The sequence below is a fragment of the Muntiacus reevesi genome, chromosome 11, assembly GCF_963930625.1.
Source record: "Muntiacus reevesi chromosome 11, mMunRee1.1, whole genome shotgun sequence".
In the NCBI taxonomy this organism is placed as follows: Eukaryota; Metazoa; Chordata; class Mammalia; order Artiodactyla; family Cervidae; genus Muntiacus; species Muntiacus reevesi.
This window is the reverse complement of record NC_089259.1, coordinates 13,953,794-13,966,150: the sequence shown is the minus strand read 5'-3', so window position 1 is coordinate 13,966,150 and position 12,357 is coordinate 13,953,794. Positions and strand designations below refer to the sequence as shown.

Sequence of the window (12,357 nt, the reverse complement as noted above, 5' to 3'; positions counted from 1 at the left end):
GCGTTCATCATTGACACACCATAGCTTTGCTGTAAAAGAATCTTTAAGGGTCTTGGCTGTAAGTAAAAACTTTAAGCAAAGTCTTCTTGTGAAAAAATGGAGAAACTGTAGAAAAGGAAAACAGTCAGTCTATTTACATACAGTATCAGGAGTAAATATGGGCAATTATGATTACAGATAAATGTAAATGTTATTGAATTTCAATGAAGTAAAAGATATATATTTATACATAATATATATATTTATTTTATTAGCAGGTTGGGAGGGGAAGGATGAAATGAAAAGTTTTTGTGTGTTTTCAACCCTTGATTATGTTCAGAAACTGAGCCTTAAAATAGATTTCCTTTATTCTGATGTAGCTTAACAGTCTGGTCTTTCGACTTTCAAGATGTATAAATAATGTCATTAGAATAAATTGAATAAGATCTACATCATGAAATTACTACCCTTCATTTTGGTATCAAAACTGTGTTGCTGATATTTACAAAATACTGTGAATGTGTAATATATCTAATAACATAATCTCAACATTGAACAATTGGAGTCTACTTCCTATATAGTCTTATCATTGTAATAATCTTTTTTGTTTTATGTTTAAACATAAAAATAGTAAATTGAGAATAAGAAAATAACTAATACTTACCTAGTTATTTTCTCTCATTTAGTAGTTTTATATATATACACACACACACACTCTTTTATTTATACTAAAGGAAGAAATGCTGTGTTTACAAATATTTATTTTTAGGTTATTTTGACATATGCTCTACTGCATTTTAATTAGATTACCAATTTGAAATCTATTCATGGTTTATACTAACTCTATTCAGATTAAATTTTTTTTTTTTTTGGCCATGCCTTGTGGCATGTGGGATCTTAGTTCCCTGCGTGGCTGCTCAGTCACTCGGTCATGTCTGACTCTGTGACCCGATGGACTCTAGCCCACCAGGCCCCTCTGTCCATTGGATTTCCCAGGCAATAAATGAGGAGTGGGTTGCCATTTCCTCCTCCTGTGGGTCGTCCTGACTCAGGGATCAAACCTTCATCTCTTGCATCTCCTGTATTGTCAGGCAGATTCTCTACCATTAAGCCACCTGGGTAGCCCTGAACAGGCATCAAACCTTGCCCACAGCATTGAAAGCACAGAATCTTAACTGCTGGACCAGCAGGGAAGTCTTAAATTTTTTTTTTTAAACAAACCTGGGTTTTCCTAATGTATGTGTTGAAGAAACAGAATCACCCCTTCATTAGAAGTATATTCAGAAGTTTCTCCCATGTGTAAGAGTATATGAAAAATCAAAACCTGCATGTTTTTACTGCTGATTGAATTCTCACCCAAAGCCTAATGCTTCTTCATTTTTATTTGCAGAAAAGAAAGGAACCCGTTTTTCACTATTTTTGTGATACCTGTGATCGTGGTTTTAAAAATCAAGAAAAGTATGATAAACATATGTCCGAACATACAAAAGTAGGTTTCTTGGTTATCCTGATTTTATTTAGCAAAATGGGTGTATTTGGTAGGAGTTCTGAGCTTTCTTCCTGTAAACGTTTAGTGTTATCATAGAAATGTTATTTGAAGGCAAGTTGAGACAGTAACCCTGGGATTTGCAGTTTGAGGGTGGGAAGCCTCCGCTTCAGGAGTTGGTAAGATGGCAGAGGCGAAGGGAGGTCTGGCAGCTGTTGAGAAAGAAAAACGTTAGGAAGCTCTTAGTTGGGTAAGTGCTCTTCAGTTTGTGGGAGTCATGCTCGACTTGAGGAAATAAGAACATTTTACGACATTGCTGATGTCCTGCGTTCACTCAAATGGAGACGTGAATGCTATGTGTTACTGTGCTATATACTTTTAGAGCGCAACTTGGTTTTGGAGTGAGTTTTGTCTTGCTATTGCTGTAAGTATTCACAGATAACATCACGTAGACAGGATACTAGGTAATAATGCCAGAATATGTCTGTCTGTATAGTAGAAGGTACATTTTTTATGAGAAATGTTGAATTGAGTCTTTTTTTTTAAAAAACAAACTCCTTACAGTGCCCTGAGGTAGATTGCTCTTTTAGTGCGCATGAGAAGATTGTCCAGTTCCATTGGAGGAATGTAAGTAGTTTTTTTTTTTTTTTTTTTTTGATACACGCTCTTTTTATTTCATTGATCTGTTATTTTCATAGCACTTTATCTACATAGCCTAATAATAGGCAACATTCATGAGCCTTTGTACTTGGTAAGGTATTTTTATAATCCATTATTCAATTTCATCCTCATCATCCACTGTGGACTAGATAAATCTTGGCCCTGTTTAACAGATTTATAAAATGATTTGCCCAGGGCCTCAGAACTTATTTTTGCACTTGGGTTTCTTAGCTGCAAATTCAGTGCTTTTTTACTAAACTGTGCTGTTTCAGATTGTTTTGTGTACTCATCATTTCTCTAGCTAACTCCCTCAACTATAGTTGGTCGGTCAGTCATATGAATATCTAATATTACTCAAGAAATTGATGACATTTGCTTTATAACCGAGATTATATCATGGCTTGCTTTTCTTTTTAATCAATAGCACTAAAGATATGAAAAAAGGAAAAGGACTTTTCTTTAAAGGAGAAGTCATAATAAGGATAGATAAAACCTGCTTGCTTAATTTTGTTTCGTTTTGCTTGCTTAGTTTTAAAATTGTCTCTCCTAGTAAATGTACTGTTGGGTACAGCATCTTCATTATCCCTTATAATTCTTCAGATTTAGTCAAAAGCATAAAGTATGCTTCCTGATATTCATCAGGCCTTTTCCCCTTAGATGCATGCTCCTGGTATGAAGAAAATCAAGTTAGACACTCCAGAGGAGATTGCAAGATGGAGGGAAGAAAGAAGAAAGTGAGTAAAGAGTTCAGAACTTGCACAGCAACTTTCTTTTAACCTGGCAGGTCTGAGTACTTCAAAATAAAGACCATCTGGCCCTAAGGATAATTTGAAAAAGGAAATTTGGTCTTTTATAACATTGCAGATGTTCAGCTCAAAATGGCCAGTCCTAACTTTTGTTGTTGTTCTTCAGAATTGGTTTACAGTGACTTTGAGAGTGTTGTTACTTGATGTATGATAATCACACAATTTTTATTATTGTAGTTTTGATTCATTGCATTCCCTTATAATCTTGCTGCTAGGAAATGGGACTGTCAACTGTATTATATGAGGCTATTGTTAAATGTAACTTTTGGTAGACCTAATAGGAACTCTTGATAAATAACTGATGTCATAATGGGACTTGGCTCTTTGAGGGGAGCCACTGTGCCCCCTCAGTTTGATGTTCAATACAAGGCAGTGATGGGTGGTGCTATGTTAAAAAAAAAAGCTTAATACTTTGCTATGTTTATTGTTTTGATTATTTTTTCAAAAGTTGTTGAATGCTTGCAGTATGCTAGGCAGAGGGAGTACAGTGACATGATAATGGTGCAGTATGGGAAGAATCTGGTGGCTCAGATGGTAAAGAATCTGCCTGCAATGCAGGAGACCCAGATTCAATCCTTGGGTCAGGAAGATCCCCTGGAGAAGGGAAAAGCTACCCACTCCAGGTTTCCAATCTGGAGAATTCTATAGACAGAGGAGCCTGGTGGGCTACAGCCATGGGTTCACAAAGACTCGGACTCGACTGAGCAACTAGCTTCAACTTCACGTGAGAGGAACCAGTCTTGGCATTGATAAGAAGCCTTAGCCGTGGCATAGTCAGACTTAGAAATCAAAGGGGTTGGGACCGTGCCATGATTTGACTTAGGGAAGAATTCAAAGCAGTGCGTGTAAAGCGCCTTATCTCTTCTAGGTGGCTTCTTTACAGGTATAATGTTTTTCTCCTCGTGATTCCACGTCATTCGGTTTTTTTGGTTTTTGTTTGTTTTACTTGTTTGTTCTTTATCTATTGGTTGTATCTTTTTCTTATTATTTTGCACAGAGGAGTGCTCACTTCAGCAGCACATATACTAAAAAATTACTTTGCACAGAGGAATAATCAAACAGGAAGAGTTAGCTCCACTTCCTGATACTTAGTTTTTGAGGCCTGGTGATGATGGTATTGAAGATTATATCCTGTTAGATGGATCAGAAGTGTCCTATCTGCAAAAGTTTTTCCCTGCTGACTTTCTCCCACTGACTTTCCAGTCAGAAGTTGTTGCGGCTCAGTGGTGCTAGCCAGTGTTGTGTTGATAGATATTTAATTTTTTTGAGGAGAATGATGATAGTTACTAGTTGGCAATGATTATGAAGCAACTCCCAGCTTCCCTGATGTCTCAGAGAGTAAAGAATCTGCTTGCAATGCAGGAGACCCAAGTTTGATTCCTCAGTTGGGAAGATCGCCTGGAGAAGGAAATGGTAACCCACTCCAGTATTCTTGCCTGGAAAATCCCTTAGACAGAGGAGCCTGCTGGGTTACAGTCCATGGGGTTGCAAAGAGTCGGACATGACTGAGCAACCAACACACTACACTACACATAAAGCAACTAAGAAGTTAACTGTGTAAGCTGTTTAATCTCTCTCAAGTTTTGTGTTCACTTAAGGCAATAGGGAAGGTCTGAAATGAGTCGCTGATTTGCCATCTTTGGTTCTTTTATCTCTAGCAGTTGTTTAAATTAAGTCATGTAAGCTGAGAAAGTTGGACCCATTATTAAACTCTGTAGCTGTTATACTCTCCCCAAATCCCCCACTCCACCTTGCTCCTCTGCATATAAGAGGAAGAACGTCATCTAGTCGGGAGGAGTGGGGTGTTCCTTGATGAAGGGACGTTGAGTTGAACTTTGACCTAGTTGGGAAGAAATGAGGGGGGCAGGGACTAGTGCTCAGACAGGTTGGCATGGGCATTGGTAAGAGACAATAGCAGCTTTTGAAAGATGGCTGTTGTAGCGACAGAGAGGAGGTGGATAGAGAACACTTGGGAGATGAAGACAGGCACTGTTTGGTAATTGAGTGAATGTGAAGTTGAGGAGGGGAGAGGTTTGGAGGAGACGTCCAAGTTGCTGGGATGAGGTGGCGCCTGTGACTGAGACAGGGACCTTGGAAGAGGATGGGGTGTGGGGGTGTTGCTCTGAGACATCACTGAGTATGAGGAAATTCCAAGACATCTATTTGAAGATGCTGTGTAGGCATTGTGACTCAGACCAGATTGGCTAGAGAGAGACATTTGAAAATCATGAAACCATGAATTCAGAAGACATTAGGAACTAAGTTCCCAATCAGGCCCAGGTTCCACTCAACCTCGCTTTGTCAAGGAACACCCCACTTTTCCAGACTAGATGAGGGCCTCCTTCTTGGACGCTGAAAAGGAGGGTGGAGTGGAGGATTGTGGGAGAGTCAAACAGCTACAGAGTAGAAGTTGAACAGTGGGTCCAGTTTTCTCAGTTTACATGAAAACTGGTTGGTTTTACTCCCTGTCATGCTATCTTCCCTTTCTGCTCCACTACAGAGAGGGAAGATAGTGTGACTGGGAGTGAAACCAAGCCTGCTGAGCGAGAGCCAGAGAAGTAGAAGAAAACTCAGAATGGGACCTGTTGTGGAAGCCAGGAGAGGGGAGGATTTCAAGACAGGAAATGTGGAGATCAGTGCAGATTGCTGTGGAAAGGTCAAATAAAACAAACCCCCAGAGTGACTGGTTTAGCGACACACAGGGCCGCTTGATGCGGATTCCAGACGATTGCTGCTTGGCCCTTCTGGGGGTTTCCCGCCGTCTGTCTCTACAGCTTTCTGCAGCTCTCACACCCTTCCGCATGATTCTTAACAAGAGGGATTGCCATTGTCTTGGCCATTGGGGTTGCAGCTCCACCGGAAGTGTGTATACTCTGAATTCCACTGACTTTTTGGGACTCACAGTTTACCGTAGAATTCATCCGGCACCTCTTTACCTTCCAGTTTCCATGGCCGTTCATCTCCATGCAGTTTCTGCCACTTATTTCCACGGTCGCACCATGGATCTGATCTTCTGGGCTTTCTGCCCCAGAGGTCCCAAAGTTGGGCTTACTCCTCTTTGGGCCTAACTTCTGTTCCACCCAGCTCTCTCCCTGTCCCTTCTACCTCTGGGAAAGGCACCAGTCCCGGACGACCTGAGACCTCTCATCTCTTACCCCCTATACCTTCTTTTCTCCTCACTGCTCTTGCATCTTGGCCTCCCGCCAAGTTGAAATCCCTTCCACCCCTCTCAGCAGCTCAGCTCCCTCATTCCGTTGCCCTCCATCACGCCCACCGGCAAAAGTCTCAGCTCTGCCTCAGTTGCTCAGTGTTGTTGAAGAAAACCACACAGCTTAAGGTGCTCTGCAGGTGAATGTTCAGCAGTGTTATCACACTTAAGGAATTGACTTGACCAGCAAGGTTAGGTTATTCTCTTTGCGTTTGCTATTTTTTTCATGCAAAATTAGATGCTAATATGCATGTGTTTCTTAGTTATACAGGTGACTATGTAGAATAAAATTTAAAAATAAATTTGTTAAGCTGATTTTATTTTAGCCAACTCAAATGCCAGTGAAAACAGAATGCCTTGGAACTGACAGTGAGAGGCGTATGAGGTGGGCTTCATACGTCTTGTCTTTTCTGATTAACCGCACGTTGCTTGTTTACAGAACTCTGTCCCAGCCAAACTTCTTTTTCCTTTTATCGTATCCCAAGCAGGTTCTTTGAACTTTCAACTTCAGTTTTGATCATGCTGCTGCTTCTAGAAAATCTTACCTTTTCCAGCCTTGAAGTTCTGCTCACTGCTTTAGTCCAGCTGAAATCCTGCCAGCCTAAATTTGGGGAAATATTTTTCCTCACCCGTCTAGAGGAATATCTTGTCCTTCTTTGAATATGGTATCCCCTCTGCCTGTTTGGTGTAGATGCCCCTTATTCTGGTCCTGTTGATGAATTTTTCTGCTTGTGAGTCTTTAAAAAAAAATTACAATCTTTAGAAATGTTAATACCCACAGTTTATGTGACTGTTTATATCCCATGGTGGCATAGATACAAGGGATGGTTATTAATGTTAACGTTAGGAAAGATTGTAAGGCAAAAGGAGAAAAGGGCAGCAGAGGATGAGATGGTTAGATAGCATTACCGACTCAGTGGACGCGAATCTTGGCAAATTCAGGGAGATAGTGAAGGCCTGGAAAGAAGCCTGGTCTGCTGCTAAGAGTTGGAAATGACTTAGCAACTGAACAATAGCAACATAAATGTTGATATATGTAAATGAGATTTGAATATATTTTTATTATGGGTATAATTCTGTTTTGGTACTTCAAAGTAAACAGTTGGAGAAATTGTACTGAGATTCATATTTTTAATTTATGTTATAAATTGTATATCATTGTTAAAGAAATTGGGCAGTGTTGATCTGATTAGTAATGATAGTTGGAATTAATATAATTAGTGGTACTTAAACTGCTGTGGTTTTGAACAGTAAATGCTCATCTCACAGGACAAGTCATCACTGAGACAAACCAAGCTGATCTGTATTTGAACGCGTTCCTTTCTGCAGTAGCTTTCCTCATGTGAACGTCAGCTCTGCCACCTTGTGGCTTTTGTGCAGCAAGTGCTTTAAAGGAAAAAATTCCACTGGCTAGAGAGACTTAAGGAATAGTAACATGTGAACTAGCTTAGGTAGTGTGTATTTATATAAAGTCCCTGGTGGAAGACCAGTTTGGTTTGCTAATAGAAGTCTCAGCCACCTTTGAATTTATGTTGATATACTTTATAGCTTTAAATAACTTCCTGACAAGAGTTTAGTTTGAAATTAGAGGTAAACATTCAGTATTTGGGGCTTCCCAAGAAAACTAAGATCATGGCATCCTGTCCCATCACTTCATGGCAAATAGATGTGGAAGCAGTGGCTGACTTTATTTTTTTGGGCTCCAAAATCACTGCAGATGGTGACTGCAGCCATGAAATTAAAAGATGCTTACTCCTTGCAAGGAAAGTTATGACCAACCTAGACAGCGTATCAAAAAGCAGAGACACTGCTTTGTCAACAAAGGTCCGTCTAGTCAAAGCTGTGGTTTTTCCAGTAGTCATGTATGGATGTGAGAGTTGGACTGTGAAGAAAGCTGAGCGCAGAAGAATTGAGGCTTTTGAACTGTGGTGTTGGAGAAGACTCTTGAAGAGTCCCTTGGACTGCAAGGAGATCCAACCAGTCCATCCTAAAAGAGATCAGTCCTGGGTGTTCATTGGAAGGACTGATGCAGAAGCTGAAACGCCAGTCCTTTGGCCACCTGATGTGAAGAGCTGACTCTTTTGAAAAGACCCTGATGCTGGGAAAGATTGAGGGCAGGAGGAGAAGGGGACAACAGAGGATGAGATGGTTGGATGGCATCACCGACTTAATGCACATGAGTTTGGGTGAACTTCGGGATTTGGTGATGGACAGGGAGGCCTGGCATGCTGTGGTTCATGGGGTCGCAAAGAGTCAGACACGACTGAGCGACTGAACTGAAGTGGTGCTAGTGGTAAAGAATCTACCTGCCAATGCAGGAGACGTAGGAGACATAGGTTCGATCCCTGGGTCGGGAAGATCCCCTGGAGGAGGGCATGGCAACCCGCTCCAGTATTCTTGCCTGGAGAATCCCATGGACAGAGGAGCCTGGTGGTTACAGTCCACAGAGTTGCAAAGAGTTGGACACAACTGAGGTGACTTAGAACAGCATAGCATTCAGTATTTGAAAAGGCAAAGATTGTTTTGTATATGACCCAAGTTTCCTGAAAAAGAGGAGTAGACTCTTGCCCTTAAGACCCTCACTCTAATAGGAGACGTAGGAAGATCTGTAAATGGCCAGGAGACCAAAGGCAACAGAAGTCTTCATTTTTGCCACGTGGGGCTAACACTGTCAGTCAAGGGATACCTGGTGTCTTTCGAAGGCAGAGCAATCAGATCATTTTGTAAGACCTCTTATAAGAGGGGTCATGCCACCCCTTTCCCCACCCCAATTTATTTTAAGGTGGTATTTATTCTTTTCTAATGTGTGGTTCCGACAAACACACAGAGTTCTGTTCAATTAAAAACCTTAAGGCTTTCCACTAATAATCTGCAAAAAAAGAGATCGCAGCCGAAAAAACTCAAAGTGATTCTTTCTTCATTCCCATCTTCTGGGGGTACAAACGCTGTATGATTTGGCATTAGGGAAAATTGAGTGACAGAGGTTCATTTCCAAAGCCTGGCTTTTCAAGACTGAAACCGACTTCAGAGCCAATGGGGTGTCCGCTAGGTGGAGTAGCTCTGTGTTATTTACTGCAGCAGTTAACTGGCTCTGAGGAAACGCTGAACAGTTGCGCCCCCAGTTCTTGCAGAATTCCTGCAGCGGGGGTGTGCTCCTGAAGTATGCTACATCTTTTTGAAGTTTGAAAAGACTTTGAAATAAAAATGTAGTCGGGTTGAAGCAGCTGTGGTTCAGTGAGAGTCCAGAGAGATTGTGTTTTTCTAGAAAACAGGCTTAAGGGAAAAGCCAGTGAGTGGGTGGAGATTTGAGAAGGAAAGGGTGAGATGTAACCAGAATGAGATGTGCCAAGATAATTATTGGTTCCGTGTTGCCCATTTATTGACTCTGGGGCTCAAGAGCTGTCACTGGAGGCTTATAGCTAAGGCCAAGGGGAAGGCAAAGAGGAGTTAAGAAGTGAAAGAGAGAAAGAAAAAAAGTGTTACAGTTTCAGGGTCATTTCCTTTTGGGGTGTTGGGGAAAGATGGAAGTAGGGAGAAAAGTGATAAAAATAGAGAAACCAATTGTGAAAATATCACTTCTCACAGTCTTTATAGCTTCATAACATCCATTCTTTACCAGGAGATATTGAACTAAGCTTTATCATTATGTAACTGTGCAGTCAGTGTAAGACCATTTGTGATATTTTTTTCCAACAGTTTGCTGTATGTTTGTGTACTTTAGAAACTTGAACTGTGTCTCTATCCAAGATCCAGACTTTTCCTTAATCTTGTATCTCAGTAGTATGTTGCTGGAACGAGCTTCCTGATGATCGTTGTATTAAAACTAAGTCTTGTGTTTCTAGGAGTCGTATAACTTTGGGGAAGAAAGTTTTATTTAAGCACTGAAAAACAAAATCTTACAACTTTGGGAGGGTTATAAACAGCCACTACCTTTAGGAAAGTGATAACTTTAATCAGCCAGAAAGAAAAAGTGAGCTGTTTTTTTAAAAAGACTTCCACTAAAGGAATTTCCACAACATTCTTGATGTCTCATTTAAGGGGTTCTTTCTTGTATCTCACCTAAAATCCACTTGCTGCACAAATTCTGTATATTCCTTATCATTGAGAAGCACTTCCACACCTCCTGCTTGCTTATTCACGCACCACTGTAGGACCACGTCCTTGTGTTTAGCATATAGCCCAACATGTTAAGTCAGGGTTGGTCTGCAATACTCAGAAGAGAAATGTTAAAGAAACACAAATAGTAAGAATAAGTGAATTTCAGAGATGTGAGAAGTGTTGAGTAGCTGTGCGTTACATGTCTAGACACTGTGGGGCCTGTGAAAGTCATCACCTTTTCCCTTGTCATCTCTGCTTATGTGGAGTTTGTCTTCAGATGGCGAACAGCTGTTGACCATCTTCTTAAGATTGTGGTGTTTTTGTCACTTCTCTTCCTCTTTTAAAGGCTGCAAGTTGTTCCAGTTCCCTTCATCTTTCTTCGGAGGTTTTATTTTTCATCCTGTTAATCATCTGTGAGTCCCTTCTGAATCCCTCCCAAGTTTGATTTTTCCTCAACATTCCTTTTCAGTTTAGTAGTACAAAGCTGGCTGTATCACCCTGAGAGTTTCTGATCACTTTTGAGTGTCGTGAGAGGGGGGCTTCACACTTGAACCTGCGCTGGAGTCCTTCTATTTGCTTTCCGAAAGTGTAGTCATGCGGTGCTGACTGGCTGTCAGATTTTTATCTCCTGTGACCTTGGTCTTTTCTTCTTATGTTTATTTATAGCTTGTACATTAATCATGTTTTATTTATGAAGTTCATTTTTCTTGGCTGGGTAGATTGCTTTGTCCTGTCCTCGCTGAAATCCCTCGTTTTTTTTTCTAATTACTTCACCGCTTACTCAATGTCATTTCCATTCTTATCTTCCAATGTGCCCAACCCATGAGCTGCATATTGTCTGAGCTGTGCACATCAGTGATGCAGATGTTATAAAAAGAAGGGTGGAAACAGTGTCCTCGAAATAATGGCAACGTGGTGTGTTGATGTTTCTCAGAATTCATTCTGACGAGCAGCCAGGCTGAGTGGTAGGAGAGCTTCTGTGTTCACCCTCCTAGGATCTGTTCCTCTCACCACCAAAGTTTGGTGCCTCCATTTCCCCACAGCTGTGCCAAGGAACAAAGAAAGCTTTGTTAGAGCAATTCATCTTGCACACTGCTGTCAGATTTAATCTCACTCTCTGCCTTGTTCATCTCTCTCCCTGTTCATAACTTTCAGTGGCTCCCCATCACCCCTGAATCAAAAATAGGCTTTCTAGTCTGGCATTCAAGGCATATTTGGGCCCCCGCCTCCCTTTCTGGTCTGATCGCCTGTAACTGTTGCATCCAAAATGAACCACTTGCCACTCCCTGGGTATCTCTCTCACTTTTAGACCTTGGTTTGTCTGCGTTGTCTGCTCTGCTTAGAACGCTGACGCTCTCCCATTGGATTTGTGTCTGTTAACACCATTTAAGGCCAGTGTCTTTTGTGTTCCTTTCTTTGTGGATTTCTTCATCTAGATAATGATCTTTCCTCCCCACCCTCTAATCTTTGTATTCCCAAGGGGGTGCTTATTTTATTTTGTACCTTGTTATAGTTGTTCTTTTAGAAATAACCATGCTTTTCTTGTCCTTCCTGGTGGACTGTTTATTTTTTGAGAAGTGTCTCTTCCTTATCTTGGTAACTTTGGATATACCTACTAGTATGTGTTTGCATAAGTACATGCCTAAGAAAATACATTTTTTTCTTACAGTATTTATGGATATGTGCCAAACATATGAATTACATCCATTTCATCACATTATATATTTGACTTGCATTCTACTGTAAGTTCCTTACCTCGTAGCAGTTTGTGGACTGGCCACTGGTCTACATCGTTGTAGACCTACTTTTTTTACACTGAAAAAATCTGGAGTAGCATCGTTGTAGTCTACTTTTGTTACCCTTAAAAAAATCTAGAAGGAATTAAAAGTTTATATCAATTTACTGTGTCAGTCATTTTTAGTTAAACCAAAACTGTTAAATGCAGCAATTGCTTGACTGCATAATTAAAACTGTACTCTAAAAGCCCTTTTATAATGGATTCTTATTGTTTTCTAGAAACTACCCAACTCTAGCTAATATTGAAAGGAAGAAAAAGTTAAAACTTGAAAAGGAAAAGAGAGGAGCGGTGTTGACGACGACACAGTATGGGTAAGTTCCTG

The 12,357-nt window shown here is 40.6% G+C and overlaps 1 protein-coding gene across 1 annotated transcript in view; it reads left to right on the top strand.

Moving 5' to 3' along the window:
- The window catches only part of NUFIP1 (nuclear FMR1 interacting protein 1), a 29,396-nt gene that overhangs the window by 1,625 nt on the left and 15,414 nt on the right, over positions 1-12,357 (top strand). The window contains exons 3-6 of the mRNA XM_065901888.1: positions 1,370-1,468; positions 2,030-2,092; positions 2,783-2,859; positions 12,254-12,346. Of these exons, the coding sequence (XP_065757960.1) occupies positions 1,370-1,468; positions 2,030-2,092; positions 2,783-2,859; positions 12,254-12,346 (332 nt within the window). The remainder of the gene's footprint in view (positions 1-1,369; positions 1,469-2,029; positions 2,093-2,782; positions 2,860-12,253; positions 12,347-12,357) is intronic.